General features: G+C 38.1%; 3 protein-coding genes and 1 long non-coding RNA gene across 4 annotated transcripts; 2 read left to right on the top strand and 2 right to left on the bottom strand.

Annotated features, from left to right (window-relative positions):
• Positions 1-709: 709 nt before the first annotated feature.
• LOC104215051 (uncharacterized) lies at positions 710-5,156 on the top strand. Its single transcript, XM_009764790.2, has 6 exons — positions 710-1,027; positions 1,599-1,660; positions 1,752-1,887; positions 2,435-2,504; positions 4,014-4,079; positions 4,517-5,156. Exons 1-6 carry the CDS (start codon positions 852-854, stop codon positions 4,745-4,747), a joined length of 741 nt encoding a protein of 246 aa, XP_009763092.1. The 5' UTR covers positions 710-851; the 3' UTR covers positions 4,748-5,156.
• A 196-nt stretch (positions 5,157-5,352) lies between these two features.
• On the bottom strand, positions 5,353-6,342 carry LOC104215052 (uncharacterized). Its single transcript, XR_011401802.1, has 2 exons — positions 5,772-6,342; positions 5,353-5,550 (listed from the first exon to the last, which is right to left on the bottom strand). It is a non-coding gene; the product is annotated as an uncharacterized lncRNA (long non-coding RNA).
• A 1,748-nt stretch (positions 6,343-8,090) lies between these two features.
• Positions 8,091-9,196, bottom strand: LOC104215053 (uncharacterized). The gene is made up of 2 exons (XM_009764792.2): positions 8,535-9,196; positions 8,091-8,302 (listed from the first exon to the last, which is right to left on the bottom strand). Exons 1-2 carry the CDS (start codon positions 9,015-9,017, stop codon positions 8,288-8,290), a joined length of 498 nt encoding a protein of 165 aa, XP_009763094.1. The 5' UTR covers positions 9,018-9,196; the 3' UTR covers positions 8,091-8,287.
• A 7,182-nt stretch (positions 9,197-16,378) lies between these two features.
• Positions 16,379-24,201, top strand: LOC138876402 (uncharacterized). The gene is made up of 3 exons (XM_070155318.1): positions 16,379-16,425; positions 16,627-16,744; positions 23,299-24,201. Exons 1-3 carry the CDS (start codon positions 16,379-16,381, stop codon positions 24,199-24,201), a joined length of 1,068 nt encoding a protein of 355 aa, XP_070011419.1.
• The last annotated feature ends 960 nt before the right edge of the window (positions 24,202-25,161 follow it).

Genomic DNA, 25,161 nt, shown 5'->3' with positions numbered 1-25,161 from the left:
ACGTGAATCAAAATGTTCAAAATTTTGAGAAAGATAGAAAGGAGAAACGCCAAAAGATAGTGTATATATTACAAATATGTATAGAAAGCCAACTTCCATAGACTATAAGAAATTTTGATACCATTAGTGTATTTTAATAAGTTATATTATTTACTATATGATCTTGTTGTATTTCTCTTGTAATTAATGGACCTTTTAGACCACGGTTTATAGAATATTCTTTTTAAACAAACTGAAAATCTCATGAGAAAGCGTTAGATCACGACCTAAATTTTGTAAGTTATTGAAAATATTAAATCACATTCTAATGCTTTATGAGAAAATATTAGACCCATGTCCTATGTTATCCTGAAGGAGTAAAACTTTAAGGACTATATTTGCACAATATTTAAAAGAAGAATTAACCCTAATAGCCGTCCTTCCAATCACTTAAATTAAAAATAGTCGGTGAAGGTATAATATAAATATATATATATATATATATATATATAATTATATATAATCAATATATAATTTATGTATATGGGTAAAAAAAATAATGAATATGACCGGCAATTTGTCTAAAATACCTGTGACAAAATCTAAAGAGTGTCCTAAAAAGGGGACATTTGCGTAAATGTGCCATAAGTTAAGCTAGTTTGATGCACTTTATCCATGTAAACTATGGGCCTAACTCTTGATTGATCTTCTCGTCAGCCCCGCCCAATACTTCCACCGTTCACAAATTGTCCAAACATTTGGCGCGAAAATCGATATCAGCAAAATTCGGTGTCCGCGTCCAGTTCCAGCATAACTATTCCGATAGCTCGAAACCAATTCCGCCGGCGGGTTATTCAACGGTATCGATCGGAATGGCTAGCCGACGAGCTTCAAAACGCAAGCGTACAGAACAGAAGGAAGAAGCAGAAGAGTCAAAAAAGCAACAAGTAAAAAAAGAAGCAGAAGTGAATGAAAGCTCAAAAAAGTCACCAGTAGTGGTATTTGCTCATGGTGCTGGTGCTCCTTCCACTTCTGATTGGATGATCAGGTCATCTCTCTTATGTACTGACAGTGTAATGAATTTGTATACTACGGTGTAACTTAAACCTGTTATAGCTGGTTACTTATCTTCTATCATAGGTTATCAATAAATGCTTATTAGATAAAGTTATATATAATTACCTTTTGATTTTAAGTTTTATACACCATCAGTGTAAGGAATATTTACATTATGAGGTCACTTTTACTGGTTGTTTTAGTAGGTAACCTGTCTTATTTTCAAGATTACAAATCCACATTTTAAGGAGGCTTACCTGTTTTCGATGACCTGTATATAACTTAAATTCTTACATTGTAAAGTTATCTGATTGTGTAAATATTTTTTATACCATGAGTGCATAGAACTTAAACTCAATTTTTATGAAAAAGAGTAAAATGACTTTTCTCACTTATGGAGGGCAGTCAACTTTGTCTTACAATATATACAGATTTTACTCTATATCATTTGCTTCAATCAACATATTGACATTGTTGTAAACGACTTCTTAAAATCAGAGTTTAGCTGCATGCTTTATGAGTAGCATAAAGTTTCTGTACTAACTTATCCAAGCTTTGTGAAGATGGAAGGAGATGTTGAGCAAGGAACTGAATGCTGCTGAAGTTGTGACCTTTGACTACCCATGTAAGATTTATGTTTCACTCGACGTATTATCCAATATCCACAAACATTTATAGTACATATTTTCTTGCTGAAATTTTATGGACTCTGGCAGATATGTCTGGTGGAAAGAGGAGGGCTCCCCCCAAGGCAGAAAAATTGGTTGATTTTCACTCCGATATTGTCAAAGAGGTGTCTGCTAAATATCCTGGGCATCCGCTGATCTTGGCAGGGAAGTCAATGGGTTCAAGGTGATAGTCGTTGCTCATGTTTAGAACACTGTGTATACAATTTGGAACTTTCTCCTGTCTTATTTAAAATCAGTTGATGTCATCTACTAGACAACCTAATTTTAACCTTTGTGAATAAGAAAGGGGTAATTCATGTTGAGTTGAGTTTCTAGCACAGATAAATTAATCAGGGTATTAGTCAGAAAGGATGTCCGGGTCCATACATTCTAGACCTCTTTCAATAGATGAGCTTCAGGATGTGTCCATTCTAATCTCCGTAGCATTGTAACAATTAACTTATGTGTAGATATCTTATATTACCTTTGCTCAAATTTGGTTTGCTGGATGCTCTACTACTTCCCAATTGCAGTGTTTGAATTGTTTCTTTCTAAGAGATTATGACGAAAGGTACTTAGAACTTTGTTGTGTTTCACATAGCCATGTTTATATGGGTGCATTGCCTGATCTTATGTATTTATCGCCTTGTTGCACCGGATAATTGATGAAGTGCAGGGTAATGCAATTAATTCCATATTAACACATGCGGCGAATATCCTCCTTTGTGTAGGGTTAGCTGCATGATAGCTGCTAACGGCGTCGGTGCTTCAGCTATCGTTTGCTTGGGCTACCCATTAAAGGTTATCTGTTATCCAGATAGTGCTCCTGCCCTTTCCCATCTGTATTACAGCTCTAATTCCTGCTGCTCAGTTTTTATGCATGTAAAATGTGTATTTTGGTTGTATTTACTTCTTTAATGTTCCCTTTTTCCCCCAAGCTGGAGATTTAATGATGATTGATTTTCCAGATTTATGTCTAAGCTTTCTAAAGCTTAGATGGTTAAGATTCTACATCCAACTTGTATTTTGCTGACGTTCATATGATGTTGCCTTTTGGAAGTTTGCATCGAAATAATTTGACTAACCCGAGATGGCGGAAAGATGACGTTTCTTACATACTGAAAATCTAATCCCTCCATAAATTCATGGATTTTTGTATTTCTCCTACTGGATTGAATTATTTATTCTTAGCATATAACCAAAGATTTTAAAAAGCTTATAAAATCTGTGTCTCTTTTTTCCACAAGCTAGTAAGATGGATACAAATTTTAGCTTGTGTTTGCATCCTGACATGGAGATCAGTTGGACGCCAGTTGGTTTGTATCTTTAACACCAACTTAAATTCCTTTTTTCCTTTCTAGTTGTTAAAAGCTGGATTTTTGTGCCCTCTATTTGAAACTATGAGCTGCTCTTCCATTTGTCCTTTTTTTAATATCTCTTTCATTAGTCAAAATTCCATATTCCTTTTTATAATTGTGGAAGAATAAAGGCCTCCTTTTAATAAATCTAAGTTATTATAAGAAGAAAATCCCTTAATTCCCTCATTGCTAATTTATCTACTTTTAGCACGTGAAATTATTTTCTAATCTTTCTTGATAACTATTGCAATTGAAAATTCTTGAATACTTGCATCTATTTTTGGTCATTCGAGCCTACAAATTGTTTGAGTATGTGCTTTATGCATATACACACAGAAACTCTTCGGGTGCAGTGGTTGAGGCATGAATTTCGCTTAAGGGTGTTAAAGGTTTAATATATAGAAAGTAATTTTTGACCTATATGCACGGTATAATTTTTATATATGCAGTATAATTTTCTGATGAAGAGTGTTCAACTAACTACCCTTCACTCTGTGTGGCTACGCCACTGCATAGATGCACAATTGTTTGATGTGTATGTACATGTTCTTTGTGTGATGTGCTACATTGGTTCTTATTCCAAAATCAAGTGCTTTATTTCTGTCAATCTTGAGTGGTCTAAATTTATTATTAAGATTAGAATGCTCATCGTATAAACTAAGTACTGGTATCTAAGCAACTTAGTGAAGAACGAACACAATCGCATCAGTTTTTGAGTTCGATGCTCATGTTCGTGATGTTCATTACTTATTTATTTATATAAGTGGAGTTATTTAGGCATGTATGTGTATACATTGCAGTGAAGATATATACTGCATATAAATGCATGTGAAGTTTACCGTTGTTATACTTATTATTGTTGTTTTTACCTTTTTAGTAATTATCTTTTGCTGAATATATATGCAGTCATTTTTTTGGGTCTCTTTTACAAGTCTAGCTGCAAATCTTTCAGGGTGCAAAAGGTGCAACACGAGATGAGTTGCTTTTACAACTTGATGTACCTGTTATGTTTGTGCAGGTAAAGCACTTGCTTATAGATGCATCCATGTCACATGAACATAAAGGTCGGTCTTATAGAGGCTTATTTGTTAGACGGGCATTCTTGTTTAGTAATACGCACAAGAATGGGCGCACACATTAGCGAAACCTAATTGTTTACGGATGGGCTATACACACACTTGTTATAGCCCTAAGTGTACATTTGCACTAACATACATGCATACACAAATACGTTTCATTATGACTTAATTTGACGGCTTTGGTGCAGTCATTGCTAATTTGCTAGGTTCTTTAGCTAATTTTTTTAATATTATTCACATCTCAAATAATCATGTTTGTTGTCAGCCATTGCTATAATACCATAATATTAGTTTCTCGGGAGAGGGTGGTGGTGCTAACTATAAACTTATCCATGCTCAAGACTTTGTATAAATGTTGTGGTTTATTTTCTTGTAGGGTAGCAAAGATGGGCTTTGTCCACTGGAGAAGCTGGAAGCTGTAAGAAAGAAAATGAAGTGTGCTAATGAATTATATGTGATTGATGGTGGTGATCACTCCTTCAAAATTGGGAAAAAGCACTTACAGTTGGCTGAGTCCACCCAAGAGGAAGCTGAAAAGCTTGCTGTTCATGCTATTGCAACTTTTGTTTCTAATCACGTGAAAGAGGGGTGCTTTTCAACTACTTAACTGTAAGCAACGGGTGATAGTTTTACTTTTTTTGTCCAGTTTTTGCAAAGATGGTTCATGACTGCTTCCTTGTAGGGTATAGGATTTTTTCCCTCTTTTCTTTAGGGAGTGGGGGTGGGGGGCATCTTTTTTGGTATGGCATTGTTGTAGCATATCTGCAAATGTTGCTCACTGTGAAGTACTACTAGTAATTAGTATCTAAAGCTTTAGCCTCTAGTTCTTTTCCCCACCTCAGGAGTATCCTCTTTGTATATTTTTCTATGATACCATTACTTTCCTGCAATGGACCAAGCGTCTGTATGGGAAAATATGATATGTACTCACTTTAAGAAGTAGCAAGGTTCCTATAAGTAGTTTCTGGAAAACTTTTATATGTTTGTTTTGCTTATAGCCAAGATATATGGACTTCTAATCGAGGATTTTCATTTTCTATAAGCTTTTGAAAGAAAATAGGTGGTCATTGGCCATTATATGTCAACCCTGTTCAGAAAGTACTTTCTCACCATCCAATTTCTTTTTGTTTGGTTTAGTAATGCTAATGAAGTTGTAGTGCGATTATATGGTCATATTGATTGGTTTAAGGAACAGATCATTCTTCTGATCACTTAAATTCAACATTGAACATTTTCATTGCATAATCAAAGTGATAAGCATTTATTGACAGGCACATCATTCATCCATTCAGGTATAAGAAATGTTGATGAAATGTTAAGGTACTTTAGCATCTGTCTTATTAAAGGATTCAAGTTGCTTTCATCTTTGCACTCCTTGTATGTGATCTTTCACGGGCTCTTCTCTTAGTTCTGCACACAAAACAAGAAATTTAGGTTGTAGAGAAATTTTTTGATATTCTCCGGTTATGGGCTCGGAAGTGAGAAAACATTTATAAATTTCAAGACTTGTTACTTTATAATAGAACTTCGTAGTTGTGACCGTTTCTGCAAGTGTCCTACTAGGCTTATATGGATAAATGGTTACTAACACAATTGCCTTCTAATGATGCATAGGAGGGTTTGGATCATACCTTCTTCCGTCCACATTTTTCATTATCACTGTCATCACTGCTGCTGCTGCTGTCGCTGAACTTGTATTTTTCTTCTTTGTTCTTCCTCATTTGCATCGTAGGCATGCAATGCCCTTCCATCTTTTTCCTTCCATTAGTTGTAGTATGAGGCGAACCATGGTATGAAGAATGCTGGGAATGGTTAGCATGAGTGCCATGAGTTGCACAGGATTCATGGCAGACAGACTGATGTAGTTGCTGGGTGTGTGCCTTCTGACCATTTTGAGTTTGATGTTCATGGTGAAACATTTTGTGTGCCATTTCTTTCATTTTGTCAGTGAAAGAGTGGCGCTCATTATTTGCCTTTTGGCTTGTTGGGGTGCTAGTCTTGTTGCACACTTTTTGAATAGTTGGAGTGCTGGTCTTGTTGCAAACAGCCTTTTGGCTAGTTGGTGTGCAGGTCTTGTTACACACAGTGGAGGATTGAACATGATTGTTTTGCTGAGTGGGCTTGCTACATTGAACTGATGCCATAAGTGATTGAATTGAAACTAGAGATATTTTCTTCTGGACTATTGTCTTCTTGTTGCCTGATATTCACAGAATGATTGAAATATATACATGTATGCAATAGCAACAAGAATTAGTGGTGGGATTCTTTTCTTATCAGTTGTCCTATCATCTTTGAATCTCCTTTTCTACCAAAGGCTAAACTTTGAAGAGCATCTCATTCTATTCCAGGCCATGTTTTATTTTCTTATGGCTATATTCCAAATCCTTCAACTAAGCTTTTGACCGCATCCACCACATATATTGCAGTTCACAAAGAAGTGGTAATGTAGCCCATGAACTGACCTTTTGGCTCGTACAAAAATGCAAAGGAAAGAATAAGCCAGGTTCCCATCCTTTTGAGATTCCCATACCTTTTCTTCCTCCTGTTTCAGTTAAAAAAGACATGTAAAATTGTTCTGGTTCAGAGACTTGCATAATAAAATAGACCCAAAAAAGAAAAGGAAATGCTGATATTCGTTTGCTATTTAAATCTTGAAAATTCATTGCCCTAATAATTTAACGATTTTCTCTAGAAGGACTGAAGTGTAAATTTCTGAGAGAAGCAGTAATGAAACTTATTCTCATCTTGACTGACATGAAGGCAAATCAACAGACTATTTTAATGGAAAGTATGACAAATTATTAGTCATAATTTTCTTTGCAAATAATTCATATATCTGGTGTTCTCAATTAAATCCCACTAGCTGAGTTTTATGGAAGTAATCTACATCTTTTAGGTTTGAACTGTCTAACTATGTAGAAATATAATGCCATTGTTATGCCCCTAGGCCCCACTAAAGGATTTTTGTGTTATTGACTAGATTCCTTGTTTCCTCCGTATCTTCTCTCTCCATCTCTTTAGGTGTGGGTATTATGAATGACAAAAGCTTAGACACACTCGGTGTTTACACCAAACCTATAAGTTTAACATGTTAAGTGGTTTAAACTATATGTAGAAGACATATGTTAGGCATTCATTGATTTGATGTAAACACTGGTGTGGGTACGTCTTTATGAACATAGACATTCCTTATTTTGTTGTTAAGAGATTCAGCGTCCAATAGGCCAGCAAAGTTTGATTAGTTTCAATATACTCTTTCTAACCCCTGTTTACCAGCTGGACCGGATGGTGCTGCCTGTCCTCATTGTGCATCTCGTTGCGTTTTAGTTTTGAACTTTTGACATATGGATTCCTGCTTTTTTTTCCTAGTAGAAATGCAGCAAGATCAAAGCCTTCAAATGGCTAATGGAATATACTATTTTTCTAATACATTCATGAGTAGCCTGAACTATTTAAGCCTTTCTTTGTTTCCATTTACATTTAACTACTTTCTTATATTGGTTTCTGGAGTTTTTATGAGGAGTTCCCTGGTTGTTTTGAGGGTTCCTTTTAGTTCTTATCTCATCTGAATGGTTAGAAACAAGATGAAATTGCTTAGTTACTACCAACTCCTTCAAAATTTATTTCATCAGCTTTAAAATGGTTATGTGCTCTGTCTATTTTGCCTATAAAAAGAATTATGATGAGCTCTGCTGCGTATAACTTAAAGACAGACTGTATCCAGTCCACAGTTGATACTGGAAAAATGCCTGCAAATGCTGGTGAAAATGGTCATTCCGTTATGATTTACTCTTTCTTTCCTCCATTTTTTCTCTCTTATTATCTACTCTTACTCGTTCCATGGTTATTTCTACATGGCTTTCTGTTGTCTTTGTTCATTGTTCGTCCATTTCATTTTTCATCATGAGGCAATATCGATTACTTATCCCAAAATAAAGAGACAATACTGATCTCAGAAACTTATTTCATTACTGGATAGACCATAGGTGATAGGTACATTGAAGTATTAGCATTTATTCATAGTGCACATCCTCACTTAGCTTTCTCTCACAGACACAGACATCGCTTTCAGACAAAGTACATTGAGCAACAGTTCATTAGTAGGATAGCTTCTGTCTCTTATTGAGTATTGGAGCTTACTTCTTCAGCAGCTCTCTCTCTGCAAAAATGAGAAGACTTTAGGCTTCAGTGTAACTAGTAAAACAGCTATCTTTATGAAAGTGAGCATTGTGGAGGGTTAAACTAACAGATTCCGAAATCTGTTCTCTTCCCTAGTTTGTGGATGTCCCAAGTTTTAGATCAATTTTGTGAAACATTTATAATACCTACTCTTTTTCCTCATCAGTGAACATCAAAATATACAGAAGCAAAAAGTAGACAATAGGCTATACCTTGTTCCTTCCACAGTTCTCGTTGTCGCTCTCATCGCTGCTGCTACTGCTGCTGCTATCTTTGCCATCTCTGCAGCGTCCATCTTTGTTCTTCTTTCTCCTCATGGTCTTCAGCTGATCACCTATCTTATGCATGAAACCCCCTTCCTTCTTCGAGCCATGGCATGCAGTCTGCTGGCTGTGGTTACCATGACTTCCATGCATAGCAGTGGAGCCATGGCATCCTGATTGTTGAGGTTTGGCGCCATGGCATGCAGTCTGCTGGCAGTGGTTAGTATGATTTCCGTGCATAGCAGTGGAGGCATGGCCTGCTGAATGCTGAGTTTTGGAGCCGTGGCATGCAGTTTGCTGGCTATGGTTAGCATAACCACCATGCATAGCCGTGGAGCCATGGCCTACTGATTGTTGAGTTTTGGAGCCATGGCAGGTGGATTGCTGACCGTGATTCTCGTGGTGGAACATTTTGCCTGTCATCTCTTTCATTTTGTCAGCAAAAGAGTGGTGCTCATTTGCTTTGTGGCAAGTCACAGTGGTGGTTTTTTGGCAGACAGTTTGTTGCGCAACTGGCTTTTGTCATTGCAGTGATGCCATTGAATGTGGCTGAAACTGAACAGAGAATGACTCTTGTATTCGTGTTCTAGTTTCTTATGGCTCGCTCACTTGACATAGCGAGTCATTTGACATCTATTTATAGTAGTTTTGATAGTGCAGATTCTTCTCTTTGCACCTCACATCACTAGCTCTATCATTTTTTAATCTCCTTTCGTCAGGTAAAAGTTTGAGGAGAATTTATTCTATTCCTTGAGATAATTGTGTTATCTATTCATTATTCTAATTTCTGAACTTGGACAAGTTCCACATATATGGAACAAGAATAGCTGGAGAAAACTCTAGACAAGTGATCATGTGGCTTGGGATATGACAGTTTAAACTTGTTGATTCTTTCCCTTTTGAGTGGTAAAACTGGGTTATGACAGTTTATTCTTTGTGATAATTTTGTTATCTGTTGGACCTGTTCAATTATTTTGTTGCTACAGTGTGAAACTTAAAAATAAGTAGAATAATTTGATGGAATTTTTACCTCCTATAGCAAAGGTTGATACCTTATTTATTTTAAATAAATATCCTTTTAAAAAATTATATTCTATAGATACCTTTTGATTTTTATAGCCAAATATCTATTTATATTTATCTCCTACTCTTAAGCCATAAAATACCCTTTGTATTATTTTTCTCTCTCATTCTTTTAAATTTTTCTCCACCCCCCTCTCTCTCAACGCCATATTTCTCCATGGTTATCTCTCAACGCCATATTTTTGCTCCACACAACAGTGATCTCTTGCTGAATCAATTTCTTAGTTCTCAAATTGTGCAACCCATCAATTTCTTGATCAACCCTGTTAATAGCAACCCATCGTTCTGAATCAATTTCTTAGTTCTCAAATTGTGCAATAAGAATTTGGGTCGTGTTTTATTTGTAACACCGGCAACCAAACAATGTTTTCCTTGATTTCGTGGTTAATAGCAACCCATCCTCGCACTCTCCACAATCTCCATTGGGTCGTGTTTTCACTACCGGCTTCTGGTGAACGGTGGATTCGTCAGAAATTAGGGTTTGTTCTTCAACAAAAACGACGGAGTTTGGGGCTGAACAACTTGATTTTCTGTTAAAATATTTCAATGTATTTTCATGTATTTCATTGTATTCATTGTCTTTTTTTCCCATTGTAATTCAATGTATCTCGTTGTATTTCATGTATTTTATTGTATTCACTATCTTTTTTTTCCACTGTATTTCAATGTATCCCACTGTATTATATGTATTTCATTGTATTCACTGTCTCGCTATATGCCATAAATGTATTCATATATTTTTTTAATTAATATAATTTATGTATTCATATGTATTATATAATTTCTCTGAAGATTGCTATGTTTTTGGGGTATTTTTCGGATGAGAATTTTTTTTATAACTGAAAATATAAAATTTGTGTGTTATAATTGAGTTTGTTGAGTTATATTAGGAGTCTATTATGTTAATTGATTCACTTTCCGTTTTAAAAATAGTGTAATCCCCTATTTCGCGCCGTGAATACAGTCGAATACAATTGAATACAATAATCTGTCCAGCTGTAATCCCATGTTTCACTCCATGAATACAGTCGAATACACTCGAATACAACACCTGATTAGCTGGACTTCCCTGATTCACGCATTTTTTGCTACTGTATTCATGAATACAATAGCATAAATACATCAAATACATCTTATAACCACACAAAAAGTATCTATAATTCGTAATATAGCAAATGGTATCTATAGATGACTAATTACTACCAAAAGATTAGTTACCTCCTATAGTAAAGGTTGATACCTTATTTATTTTAAATAAATACCCTTTTAAAAAATTATATATCATAGCTACCTTTTGATTTTTTATAGTCAAATATCTATTTATAGTCACCTCCTACCCTTAAGCCATAAAATAAGCTTTGTATTATTTTTCTCTCTCCATTCAAATTTCTTCTATCCCCTTAAATTTCTCGTATCCCCTACCACATATCTATTCCCCCCCCCTATCTCTCATCTTCCACCTTCGTCTTACTACCAAAAGTCTCCGGCAAAGCATCAAATCTATCCAGTTGAAGGAAGAGATACGTTTAATGTATTCTTCCTCTATTCTCCATCCAGTTGAAGGAAGGGATACGTTCAAATCCATCCCCTACCCCATATCTATTCTCCCTCCCCTCTCCCTCCCTCATCTCTCTCTCTCTCTCTCTCTCTCTCTCTCTCTCTCTCTCATCTTCCACCTTCATCTTACTACCAGAACTCTCCGGCAAAGCATCAGAATTAAAGTTTTCCGGCGAAGACTTTTGGGTTGTCGAGCAATCATCCGATATAAAACTTTCTCCGGCGTAATAACGGCAACCGGAGGCAACGGTGATGGCGAGCGAAGACTAGATACTAATGCTGCTTCAACCTCACCGCCGCCGCAACACACTACTTGTGCCCATGGTGCTTGTAAACTCCGTCGAGACTGTGAACTGCTGACAGTGGCTCCGACGGCTTCAATTGTAAAGAATAGGTTTTTTGAAGTGCACGTGAGGGTATTATGGTAACATGAACAGTGGCATTTCAAGTCAGAATCGCAGCCCTCTCGACGAGATGACATTAGGGGACGAGATGACATTAGAGTTGTTCTTGAAAAAAGACGACGAAGTTTGGGGTTGAGCAACTTGAATTTTCTGTTAATATATATCTCGCTATATTTCCATGTATTTCATTGTATTCATTGTCTTTTTTCCATTGCATTTCAATGTATCTCGTTATATTCCATGTATTTCATTGTATTCACTGTCTCGTTGTACTCCATGAATGTATTCATATATTTTTTTAATTAATATAGTTTATGTATTCAGATGTATATATGTATTCAAATTGCTCTGTTTTTGTTGTATTTATCGGCTGAGAAAAATATTCAACATATTTTCTCTGAAGATTGCTATATTATTTGGGTGTTTTTCGGTTGAGAATCTTTTTTATAACTGAAAATATAAATTTTGTATGTTATAATTGAGTTTGTTGAGTTATATTAGGAGTCTATTATGTTAATTGATTCATTTTCCATTTAAAAACAACTGCATAGACCATGAATTGCGCTATTTACATTACTGTATTCACAAATACATATCGTGAATATAGTCGAATACAATAATCTGTCTAGCTGTAATCCCCTGTTTCACGCCGTGAATACAATCGAATACAAAAATCTGTCTAGCTGTAATCCTCTGTTTCACGCCGAGAAGTGCTACTGTATTCATGAATACAGTAGCTTAAATACACCAAATATACTCTAAAAAACCTGAAAATATAGCTATAAGAAGTAATATAGTAAATGGTAGCTACATGTCACGACCCGGATTTTTCCACCCTCGGGAGTCGTGATGGCGCCTACTAGTGAAAGCTAGGTAAGCCAACCATTTGAATTATTTACCCTTTTCCCATTTTTAATCCTTTAACAGTTAGGAGCCAACATTATATAAACAGCGAAAATTTAAAGGCGGAAGACTGAAACGTAATATATTAATAAAGATGTCAATACCGATCCATACATAAACTACCCAAGACTGGTGTCACAATTCCACAGACTGTCTAGGAATACTACAAATAAAGGTCCGAAAGAGTTATTACAACACTGTCTCCGAAATACATAAAAGAAACAGGATAAAAGGATAAAAGGAGACGCCAAGGCCTGCAGACGCCTATAGGACTACCTCGGATCTCCGAATGGACTGAAGGCAGCAACCCCAAACCTAAGGTCCGAAAGCTGCTACATCGGGATCTGCACACAGTGCAGAGTGTAGTATTAGCACAACCGACCCCATGTGCTGGTAAGTGCCTAGCCTAACCTCGGCGAAGTAGTGACGAGGCTAGGACCAGACTACCAAATAAACCTGTGCAGTTAAATCATATACAGCGGAAAATAAAAGCAGTAATGTACAGTTAAGAATGAGAGTGGGGAAATATCAAATGATAATAGAAAGACAGCAGGTAAATAAAAGGAACACCATAACTCAATTATCAACAAGAATCAGAAATCAAACAAGTGCACGGTATCACCCTTCGTGCTTTTACTCCCGTCCTTACCATAAGAATCAATATAATCTACACAGCATCACCCTTCGTGCTTTTGCTTTCGTTCTCACCATAAAATCAATATAATCGGCACAGAGTTGTACATCGTGCGGCACGACATCACCCTTCGTGCTTTTACACTCTTCCTCACAAAATCATACACGGCATCACCCTTCGTGCTTTAACACTCTCTCACCAAAACAATACACGGCATCACCCTTCGTGCTTTAACACTCTTCCTCACCCAAACAACAATCACAAGCAATAAGGGCAAGGAAATAAATAAAATCTTGGCAAGGGAACAATATCAAAAGCATCAACATCCCGGCAAGGGAGATAGCATTAAAAGCAACAACATCCCGGCAAGGGAGACAATATAATAATCCTCTTCTCTTTTTCACATTTACTTCACAACTCACTTTACAACTTGAGCCAATGCTCTATAAGGTTCAATTACCAATAATACTTCCACAATTCATTTTACAACTTGAGCCAACACTCTTCAATATTCAGATACCAATATTACTTCCACAAGCTTTGCTCAACAATAGAAATCATCACATAAGGCATGAACAATACAAACAGAGTCACATTAATTATAGTATAAGACTCACGGGCATGCTTGACACCAACGTACAGATACTCTTCTCCATGCCTATACGCCGTACTCAACAAATAACACATAGAAAATAGGACACAACTCTTAATCCATCAAGCTAAGGTTAGACCAAACACTTACCTCGATGCCACGAACACAATTCAAGTCTCAACTATCGCTTTACCTCTTGATTCCACCACCAATTCGCTCGTATCTAGCCACAAGTTATTTAACTATATCAATAATGCTAAATGAATCAATTCCAATGCATGAAAATAGGTTTTTTAAAGTTTTTTCCAAAAAGTCAAAAAATTGTCCCGGGGCCCACATGGTCAAAACCCGAGGTTTGAACTTAAACCCGATTACCCGTTCCCCTACGAACCCAAATATATAATTTATTTTGAAATCGGATCTCAAATAGAGGTCCAAATCCCTAAAATTTGAAAAACTTAGGTTCTACCCAAAACACTTCATTTCCCACCATGAAAAGATGTTAAAGATTGAAGAAAACGAGTTAGAAATGACTTACAATCGATTTGGAGAAGAACTTTTCTTTGGAAAATCGCCCTAGAGGGTTTATGTTTTGAAAGAGTTTGAAAAATAAAAGATTTTCGGCTAAGTCAATTTGCAGGTCGCAGATGTCCCAATTGTGAACCCTTCAAAACCTACTAATCTTGCATTTGCGATCACTGTTCGCAATTGCAAACTCGCATTTGCGAACTCGCATTTGCGACAATGGGGATTTCTGGGCTTTTTCGCATTTGCGATCAGAACTGCCCAGGCCTTCTCTCACATTTGCGATGATTTATTCGCAAATGCGAAGCCTGCAGACCTACAACATACCAGCAATTCCTAAGTCCAAATTTCACTGTGTGGCCTATCCAAAACTCACCCGAGCCCTCGGGGCTCCAAACCAAACATGCACACTAACCCAAAAATATCATACAGACTTGCTCGTGCAATCAAATCACCAAAATAACATCAACAACTATGAATTTTGCATCAAAATCAAAGAAAATCTCAAGAACTTTCAAAGTTTCAAGTTTTACAACTAAGGTTCTGAATCACGTCATATGACATCCGTTTCTTACCAACTTTTACAGGCTCAACTTAAATCATATGTAAGACCTGTACTGGGCTCCGGAACCAAAATACAGGCCCGATATCATCAAATTCCAAACACATTTGTCACACCTCCTTTTTACCTACACCCCCGGAGGGGGAGTATGTGAGAGTTTTTTCCAATTTAAGTGACAATCGAAACGAGATTATTTTATCTAAAATTCAGAGTCGCCACTTGGGATAATTTTATGGTGTCCCAAGTCACCGGTTCAAATCTCGAATTGAGGAAAAGATTGACTCTGTATTACAGTCTGCGAACACAGAAATCCGGGTAAGGAATTCTGTTAACCCGCGAGAAGGTGTTGGGCATTCCCGGATTCCGTGGTTTTAGCACGGTCGCTCAACTATTATATTTGGCCTATTTACTAATTTTAATACATGTTTTAGCCTATGATACAATTTTAACTAATTAACCGCTTTTAATCATTTTAAGGAAGATTGCAACGTCATTTAAAATACGTCTTGAACCGCGTCACATAAATGCACCCGCAGTCCGCAACACATTTTATATAACATTGTTGAGTTTTGGATTTGGGTCACATAAATGCGCACCCGAGTTTAAGAAGAGTAATTTTAAATTACGCGCCTAAAGCAACTACGCATTTTTAAATTTGCGAGGGCCATGGAAAGTCTAATTGATGGCACACCTCGATTTATTTAAAAGAAAAGATTTGTATTCGACTATAATAATCGAACACAATCGAATTCCACAAATACTAATGTGCTACCTCTTTAACATATCTTCACAGTTATCACCAACACTCAGTACTACATATACGATTTAGCAATGGAATAAAACTTATCCTTCAGAAGATCAACAAAATGCAACAAGACCTTTCATAAATCTACACGGCCTACCAAATTTACCAGATTAAACACCGGCCCAAACATTATCTCTAGGCCACTCCACTATCCACCGTCAATCAAACAATAAACCCAGTTTCTATTAATTGAAATTAAACGATTCATGGCTTAACGCTATTGTTCACTGATTTCCCATTCAATTTTCAAGAACAACTTTCACAAGCAATAACAACCGAGAGAACCAATATCACATCAGTTTAAGTTACCCAAAATTCTAAAATGAACTACTACACATGAATAGCAATTAGTTTCAAAGGTCCAGCTAGAATTTGGTATATAGCATGTCTAGATGTCCAAAAGGTTCTAAAAACTGAATATAGCTGAGGTTTAACACTTGAATGGTGAATTATACTACATATTTTCTTCTACACAACCAAATTCTGTTACTAAAACGGAAAGAGTTCTCCTCTTAAGGTATCCCGACGAGTTCAATAGACATAACAGACATTCAACAACATATAACATGGAGCATTACAACAAAAATCAGACGAGTTCAATAGAAACAGGGGGAAAATTAGTTCAAACTATAGAGGACCAGATGAAAAGAATCAACCAAACATAAACTCCCAGTTCATATTAAACTTGTATCACAACTGATTCATCACATAAGAGGAACGAAAAAGAAATGGAGGAAGAAGAAAACCTTGAACCAAATAATGAGCTTTCCAGTAGGTAATCCAAGAGAAAATAAGAAAAACAGTTTAGGACCTCGATGAGGCGGAATCTCGTCGGACGACACTCGACGGAATAAGATGTAGACCATGTTGTCCAAAACTTCAAGCATCTCAACCTCAATTTTCAATTGATCGAAGACAGGGAAACTAAAAGGTGACAAAAACCAAAGCTTCTGTTGGTGTGTATGTGTGTGAGCAGTGAGCAGTGGCGACGAGGGGATAGGGCTGCTATGGTGGTGAACGACAATATTGCTGGGATGGAGAAGCAGCGACGATGCGTGTGGTCCGTCGCTGATTTGGAGGTTGCCGGATTTTCGGTGAGCTAGGTGACGGACGACGGGCTCTACTCTTGGATTGTCGCTGATTTTCTAGGTCTGTTAAGTTAGGTGGGGTGTGTCAAATGAGACAAGTTCAGGGGGGTGGGTTCGTTTTTTCACTGTTGCGGCGCTAGCTTCTTCTTTGCAGAATGTCCCCTTTTTCTCTTAGGCGTTAGGTTCATTGGATATGGAATTTTTTATGGTTTTTGTTTTTGAAGAAAAGATGAACTGGTGGGGATCTCCATTACCAAAAGTTGTGCTCCTCTCTTTCAGTGTATATCCGTTCTTTTTCCACTTTTTGATTTTTGTAAGCATTAATTTATAGGTAGAGTCTAGGTTTAGGTGTATTTTTGTGTATTTTGCCCATTAGTCCCTGGGTCTTTTGTGTTAAGTCCTTAGGGTCTTCTTCATGTGTTTTTTTGTTCCAAAGAAGAGTCTAGAAGGGTCCCTAGGCTTAATGGACTAATCCAAATTGGGCCAAGAACTGGGCTCTAAAACTCTTTAAATTGTGATCCAACACCTTAATTGACTCCTTTTAAAATAAGATAAAAATACTACACAATCCAAAACTAATCTTAATTAATTAAAATAAACATGAAACTATTTTTGTGTTTTCGAAATTATATAAAGTTAAAAATAAGGTACCATTTTTATATTTTTTTAAAAAAATTTATGAAAAATACATAAACTAAAATATTTTTTGTGATTTTCATTTTTCTTGTAACAAAATAAAGTAAAAGAGTCAAAATGAGTTGAAATAGCTATATTAGGCCTAAACTAAATATTTACACGCTAAAATATAAAAAATCTTGGGGACGGTAAAAAATCACATGTCTACAGCTGCCCCTTTTTGACTGGAAACGCGAAGAGTTTTCAGACAAAGAATGACTAGACAAGGTTTTTTACCCGACCCTTATTTGGAGAGACTAAAGCTAAGAGAAAAGGTGAACATGACCGAGCCCTGGTATCTAAGCTGCCTACATATTCTTGGCTATAAAGGAATCAGTCCACGTGTAGTTCAGAGGTGAGTGAGATGATGGAGTATGCCGAGGTGGAGAGCCAGTCAAGGTGCCGTTCCGCTGAGGTTCCGGTCCACAGTCCTGTTATTACATCAAAAATCAAAACATGAAAAAGACTAGCTAAGTCTGTCAACTACGAGTTACAAGATTCCTATCTATAAGTCTTCTGAAGCTTGATCTTTAGTCTTGAATGGTTCTTCATGCGGACCTTAGATTTGAACCTTGACGCTTGCTAGTTGCACGTGCTAGCTCGTTCTTCTACAACTTTTTGGATCAAGACCGGACATGTAGTGCTTGTGACTTCCACCATGTCTTAAGCAGTTCACATCTTCCATCAACTTCTGCATTTGGATTAGCTTCTTGCCTTTCTCTTTTTTTCTTTATTGTGACTAACTTCTGTTAATCACTTCGGACTGTTGACTCGCATTCTTGCCGTGAGATTCTTTGGTTGTTGACTTGAATTGCAATCTGAGATGCTTTTCCTTTTCTTCAGGTGGACGCCTGATTGCTGAACTCGAACTCTATTCCCTTGCTCTCCAAGTGGGCGCCTGACTGCTGAACTTGAATTATATTCCCATGTTTTCCAAGCGGGCTCCTGATTGCTAAACTTGAATGTATTCCCTGCTCTCTAGGTGGGCTCCTGACTGCTGACTTGAAATGTATTCCCTGCTCTCCAGGCGGGCTCCTGATTGCTGAACTTGAAATGTATTCCCTGCTCTCCAGGCGGGCTCCTAACTTCAAGAAAATAGACAAAACAAAGAAAATTTTCTGCCCCCGTTTTGTTATCTGGGCACACATGTAAGTGTAAAACGGATCATATTACCAAATATCAATAAGAACTTGAAAGCTAAAACTTGAATTGTACTCCGTTGTTCTCCAGGCGGCTCTTGATTGCTAACTTGAAAAGCATTCCCTGCTCTTCAGGTGGGCTCTTGACTGCTGACATAAAATGTATTCCCTGCTCTCCAGGCGAGCTCCTGACTGCTAACTTGAAATGTATTCCCTGCTCTCCAGGCAGGCTCCTGACTGCTAACTTGAAATGTATTCCCTGCTCTTCAGGTGGGCTCCTGATTGCTAAACTTGAACTGTCTTCTCTTGTTACTTGACACTGTTTTCCCTTGCACCTTGAGTTGTCTTCCTTTGAAACTGTTTTTCCTTGAAACTTGAGTTGTCTTCCTTCGAAACTACTTTCCCTTGAAACTTGAGCAGTCTTCCTTCGAAACTGCTTTTTCCTTGAAACTTGAACTATCTTCCCTTGTTCTCCAGGTGGGCGCCTGATTACAACCAAACAGACAAAATAAAAGAAATTTTTTCTGCCCAGTTTGCACTAGGAAGATTTGCGAGTTGTTAGAAAAATTGTAAATCACTTGTACTATTGATGCAATGAAGAGAGTAAACTAAAGAATAGACTAGGAAAACTATAAACTAAGCTTGACTAAAGTAAAGACTGACCCTATTCTCCAGGCGGGGCCCCTAATTTCAAGAAAACTAAACATTGATAACTTAAGGAAACTAAAAATTGACCCATTTTTTTCAAATCCAGACTTTCTTTTTTTTCTTCAAAATATCCTAGGAGAAAATTCGTCAGACTAGGTTTTCTATCTTAGGAGAAAGATTTATCAGACTAAGACGTTAATCCTAAGAGGAAATTCAACAGACTAGGCCTTTTTTCTACTTCTTTTTGGTATCTTAGGAGAAAAGTTCATCAGACTAAGATTTTGATCATAGGAGAAAGTTCATCAGACTAGGTCTTTTTTCTTTTTTGGTGTCTTAGGAGAAAGATTCATCAGACTAAGATGTTTATCCTAGGAGAAAGATTCATCAGACTAAGTTTTCTATCTTAGGAGAAAGATTTATCAGACTAAGATTTCGATCCTAGGAGAAAAGTTCATCAGACTAGGTCTTCTATCTTAGGAGAAAGGTTCATCAGATTAAGACATTGATCCTAGGAGGAAATTCATCAGACTAGGCCTTTTTCTACTTCTTTTTGGTATCTTAGGAGAAAAGTTCATCAGACTAAGATTTCTATCTTAGGAGAAAGATTCATCAGACTAAGATTTTGATCCTAGGAGAAAGTTCATCAGACTAGGTCTCTTTTCTTTTTTGGTATCTTAGGAGAAAGATTCATCAGACTAAGATGTTTATCCTAGGAGAAAGATTCATCAGACTAAGATGTTTATCCTAGGAGAAAGATTCATCAGACTAGGTTTTCTATCGTAGGAAAAAGATTCATCAGACTAAGATTTCCATCCTAGGAGAAAGTTCATCAGACTAGGTCTTCTATCTTAGGAGAAAGACTCATCAGAGTAAGATTTTGATCCTAGGGGAAAAGTTCATCAGACTAGGTCTCTTTTTTATCTTAGGAGAAAAATTCATCAGACTAAGATTTTGATCCTAGGAGAAAGTTCATCAGACTAGGTCTTTTATCTTAGGAGAAAGACTCATCAGACTAAGATTTTGATCCTAGGAGAAAGTTCATAAGACTAGATCTATTTTTGTTACCTTAGGAGAAAGATTCATCAGACTAAGATTTCTATCCTAGGAGAAAATTCATCAGACTAGGTTTTCTATCTTAGGAGAAAAATTCATCAGACTAAGATTTTGATCCTAGGAGAAGATTCATCAGACTAGGTCTATTTTTGTTATCTTAGGAGAAAGAGTCATTAGACTAAGATATTGGGAGGAAAATCCATCAGACTAGGACTTTTATCCTAGGAGGAAAAATGTAAAGATCAATGGCAAGATTTTATGCATAATTAGCAAGACAAATAAAGACAAAGAGTTGAGAAACTTCCCTTTGTCGGCTCTTCTCGTCTTTTCTTTTTCTTCTCTTTTTTTTTGTTGTTTTTTTTTCTTTTTTTGTTCTCTTTTTGAATCACTTTTCTTGCACCGCTTTGTTCCTGTTTCATACAAAGAAAAATTTGTCAGTTTTGAAAATGATGGTTGGTTTGTGTCCTTGAGTCTTGGGCAGCTTGGCTTCTGCTCAATCAGCTTAAGTCGGTTTCTAGAGACTCTTGCTCTGCATCAATCCTAATTGTTTCATACGCAGTACCATTTGTAGTTGTGGCTCAATCAGCCTTATCCCAATTGGCGATCTTTTCTTAGGTGATCTTTTCTGATATCTTGAATGACTTCCTGCTTTTTGAGCAATTTGTCTGTCAGAGAGAATCACAAGTTATCTTTATTTGCGCCAAGAAGGCTAACACGAGTCTTTTGAGGGAGCCTTTGTATGAATCCTCAAGGCATGTTGACATTAACAACTAAGTTTGCTGGCCAAATTTACTTTGTACAACTGAAAAGTTGGTAGCAGATTTTGAAATCTTTTCTTGCTTGTTTTGAGAAGGACTGACTTAGGGTGAAGGACACAATGACGCAAAGAAATAAATATTAACAAGAAATGCCCCTGTCGGAAGGACAGAAGGAAGAATTTTTTTTTCCAATAACTAGCCTTAATAATCATGACATGCATTTTGGAATCAACGTCCTAATCTATCAAACTAATCCAATCTTCCCTTTTACCATTTTTATGATTTTTGAAGTCGGGCCTATCCGTGCCAATCCTTTGCATCAGCTTCACGACTCACTTTCGACTAGTAGCGCCCGAGGGATTTTCACCAACAAGTCTTTCTCATTTATTCATCTCTGGTTACTGTCGCCTTACAGTGCCCATGAGGGTTTTTACTAAAAGACTCTCTCATTTTTCTTTTTCTTTTTCTTTTTCTTTCGCTTTTCTTGTGCGAGTATCCTGACAGTGTTCATGTCGCGTGATCGCCGTTGCTCATTGCATGCTTCTCTTGGCATTCTTGAAGGTGTATCGAGAGGTCTTTATTTGAAAGGTTTTTGGATAGGGTCGGACAAAAAGGTCGGCATGAAGGCTCAAAGTAGACTCAAAATGAGGGGTTATGGACTTACAACTCTTGGAACCGACTCTTTTATAAGTGAAATAAAAACCTCTGCCCCAGTTTCAGCTATTGGGAATTTTTTTTTGGAATTTTTTTTGCTTTTCTGAATTCTTATTTGGTTGGACCGAACCGTGAGGCTGCCTACATATCCCTTTTTAAGGAATCAGGTTGAACATAGTTTAAACATCTCACCTAACTAATTTTCTCATTTTTTTTCTATCTTTTCTTTTCTGAGGTAGTCATTAATCTTGGAAAGTACCACTGTTACTGCGAAATGTACATGGGTTAAATATATTTTTGCCGCTAGAAGGAGTAGGCTTCGAATGGTGGAAAGTGGTGGACCGGAGGTTTTCTCCTAACGTATGATTCCAACTGCTCGAAACCGACGATTGGTTCTTCGCACGTGTGAGCTACTTTTCCATTTTTTTCTTTAGCAGAAGAAAAGCTTCTTTTCTCTTTTTTTTCCCTTCTGTTGATTTGACCAAATTTGCTTTTTTGTGGACTATTGTTTAACAATCTTTGTGTTAATTATCTATGGTATTCTGGTATTTCATCACAATCTTCAGCTCTGACTTACATTGGATTTTTAGCTGCTACCTAGTACCTTATTGTGTCGGTTGTGCAAGATCTAGAATTCAAGAAACGCCGATCTGGGTTTCTTAAATCTGGGTTTGTAATTTCAAGAAACGCCTACCAATTCTGCATCTTTTGCAACCTTTTAGCTCTTATTTGCTACAGGAGGGGCCTCAGTGGTAGCGGTGACAACCCCCGGCTTTGTTTGTCTTCCTGGTGTTGTGTGTGTATTTCAGGTTATGGACTCTCGGTGAGCGAGACGCGCGGGTGCAAACAAAAGGAACAACCCCGACAAGGGTCAGCAGGAGTTGGATGCGAACGTGCTAAGTGGACGCAACTTCGACATATATTCCTAGACAACTCCCAGGTTCTACTGGCGGGACTTGGTACCTCCTATTTTTCACTGTCCCCTTCATTGTGTTAGTTAAGTTGTTGCAGTCATAGTTCATATTAGTGTATCCATTGTATTAGTGAGCTAATTAGTTGTAGCCTGTCTTTGCCTATCTTGGTCCATTGCTTGGGGTGTGGTATTGATTCCCCTTAGTCTGTCGTAGGTATAGTGGCTATGGTCTGGGATAGTCGAGTGAGGTCATGTCCTCGGGGGGTAGGGTGGGAGGTAAGGCAGGGGTTAGGGGGTGCGCCGAGAGGCAAGAGAGGTAAAAGGAATATGGGTGCCTATAGGTTAAGAATCGGGTCATGGAACGTAGGTACATTGGTGGGTAAGTCTATAGAGTTGGCGAAGATTCTCCAGAAGAGGAGGGTCAACATAGCGTGTGTCCAGGAGACAAGGTAGGTAGGGTCGAGTGCGAGGGATGCAGACGAGTATAAACTTTGGTACTCAGGAGTCGAGAGAGGTAAGAATGGAGTAGGTATCTTGGTGGATAGGGAAATTAGAGAGTCTGTGGTCGAAGTTAGACGAGTGAATGATAGATTGATGGTTATTAAGTTGGTGGTTGGAGAGTACACCCTGAACGTCATTAGTGCCTATGCGCCGCATGCGGGCCTATCTGAAGAGGTTAAACAACGCTTCTAGAAGGGGATATATGAGATTGTGCGCCAGGTACCGCCTGCCGAGAAGCTATTCATAAGAGGGGATTTCAATGGTCATATTGGGGAAAGCGCAGGTGGTTATGGCGAGGTGCATGGAGGATTTAGCTTTGGGGAGAGGAACGGAGGAGGTACCACGCTGTTGGACTTCGCTAAGGCTTTTGGGTTGGTGATTGCGAACTCTAGATTTCCGAAGAGGAGGGAGCATTTGGTTACTTTTCAAAATGGGGTAGCGAAGACTCAGATTGACTATCTTCTCCTCAGGAGGTGTGACAGCGGTTTGTGTAAGGCTTGCAAGGTGATTCCGAGCAAGGCACTCGCGACACAACATAGACTCTTGGTGATAGACGTTGGTATTAGGTTATCGAGGAGGAAACGGTCTACTCGGGGATCACCGAGAATCAGGTGGGGAGCATTGACTAAGGATAAAGCCCAAGATTTGGAGTGTCGGTTGTTGGCTATGGGAGCTTGGAGGAGCAGTGGGGATGTAAACACTATGTGGTCAGCAACAACAGACTGTATAAGGGCGTCTGTGAGAGAGGTGTTAGGGGTCTCGACTGGTGTATCTGGTAGGCATAAAGGTGACTGGTGGTGGAATGAAGTGGTCCAAGGTAAAGTTGAAGCGAAGAAGGCGGCATACTTGAAGTTAGTGGGGAGCATAGGTGAGGAGGAGAGGCGAGCGTGCATGGAGAGATATAAGGTAGCTAGGAAAGAAGCTAAACTGTCGGTCACAGAGGTGAAGACTACAGCTTATAGCCGTATGTACGAGGAACTGGGGGAAAAGGGCGGGGAGAAGAAGTTATTTCGGTTGTCCAAGTTGAGAGAGAGGAAGGCTCAAGATTTGGACCAAGTGAGATGCATCAAGGACGAGGATGGTGGGATACTGGTGGAAGATGCCCAGATTAAGAGGAGATGACAAACTTACTTCCACAAACTTCTGAATGAAAAAGGGGATCGGGATATTGTGCTAGGCGAATTGGAGCATTCCGTGAGTCACCGGGACTTCAGGCACTGCAGGTGTATCAAGGTTGAGGAGGTCGTGGTGGCTATGCGTAGGATGAATAGGGGAAGAGCAACCAGACCAGACGAGATTCCAGTGGAATTTTGGAAGGGTGTAGGGAGAGCAAGTTTAGAGTGGTTGACTGGGCTATTTAATGTTATTTTCAAGGCAAAGAGGATGCCAGACGAATGGAGGTGGAGTACGGTGGTCCCATTGTACAAGAACAAAGGTGATATCCAGAGTTGTAATAATTATAGGGGTATCAAATTACTGAGTCATACCATGAAAGTATGGGAGAGGGTCGTTGAAACAAAGGTGAGGATGACAGTGTCTATATCAGACAACCAGTTTGGGTTCATACCGGGTCGTTCAACCACAGAAGCTATACACCTTGTTAGGAGGTTGGTGGAACTGTACAGAGAGAAAAAGAAGGATCTGCACATGGTGTTTATTGACTTGGAGAAAGCGTATGACAAGGTTCCTAGAGAAGTTCTATGGAGATGCTTGAAGGCAAAAGGTGTGCTGATTCCCTATATTATGGCGATTAGGGACATGTATGATGGGGCTAAGACTCGAGTTAGGACGGTAGGAGGAGACTCTGAGCACTTTCCGGTTGAAATGGGGTTACACCAAGGCTCTGTGCTCAGTCCATTCTTATTCGCCCAGGTGATGGATGCATTAACAAACCATATACAGGGGGAGGTGCCATGGTGCATGCTATTTGCCGATGACATAGTTCTGATCGATGAGTCACGAACCGGTGTTAACGAGAGACTGAAAGTTTGGAGACATACTCTTGAGTCTAAAGGTTTCAAGTTGAGTAGAATTAAGACGAAATACTTGGAGTGTATTTTCAGCACTGAGCCGGGGGAAGTG

This window comes from Nicotiana sylvestris, chromosome 8 (genome assembly GCF_000393655.2).
Source record: "Nicotiana sylvestris chromosome 8, ASM39365v2, whole genome shotgun sequence".
Classification (NCBI taxonomy): domain Eukaryota; kingdom Viridiplantae; phylum Streptophyta; class Magnoliopsida; order Solanales; family Solanaceae; genus Nicotiana; species Nicotiana sylvestris.
This window is presented reverse-complemented; position numbering and strand designations above follow the sequence as displayed.

What these genes read in the sequence shown, in the direction of transcription:
- LOC104215053 (XM_009764792.2), bottom strand. Translation starts at nt 9,017, where the DNA reads ATGAAAGAGATGACAGGCAAAATGTTCCACCACGAGAATCACGGTCAG.
- LOC104215051 (XM_009764790.2), top strand. Translation starts at nt 852, where the DNA reads ATGGCTAGCCGACGAGCTTCAAAACGCAAGCGTACAGAACAGAAGGAA. An exon ending in ACTTCTGATTGGATGATCAG is followed by an intron (nt 1,028 to 1,598) that starts GTCATCTCTCTT and finishes AGCTTTGTGAAG; the next exon opens with ATGGAAGGAGATGTTGAGCA. An exon ending in TACCTGTTATGTTTGTGCAG is followed by an intron (nt 4,080 to 4,516) that starts GTAAAGCACTTG and finishes ATTTTCTTGTAG; the next exon opens with GGTAGCAAAGATGGGCTTTG.
- LOC138876402 (XM_070155318.1), top strand. Translation starts at nt 16,379, where the DNA reads ATGGAGGAAGAAGAAAACCTTGAACCAAATAATGAGCTTTCCAGTAG. An exon ending in AATAATGAGCTTTCCAGTAG is followed by an intron (nt 16,426 to 16,626) that starts GTAATCCAAGAG and finishes GTGTGTGAGCAG; the next exon opens with TGAGCAGTGGCGACGAGGGG. An exon ending in TGGAGGTTGCCGGATTTTCG is followed by an intron (nt 16,745 to 23,298) that starts GTGAGCTAGGTG and finishes ATTGTGCGCCAG; the next exon opens with GTACCGCCTGCCGAGAAGCT.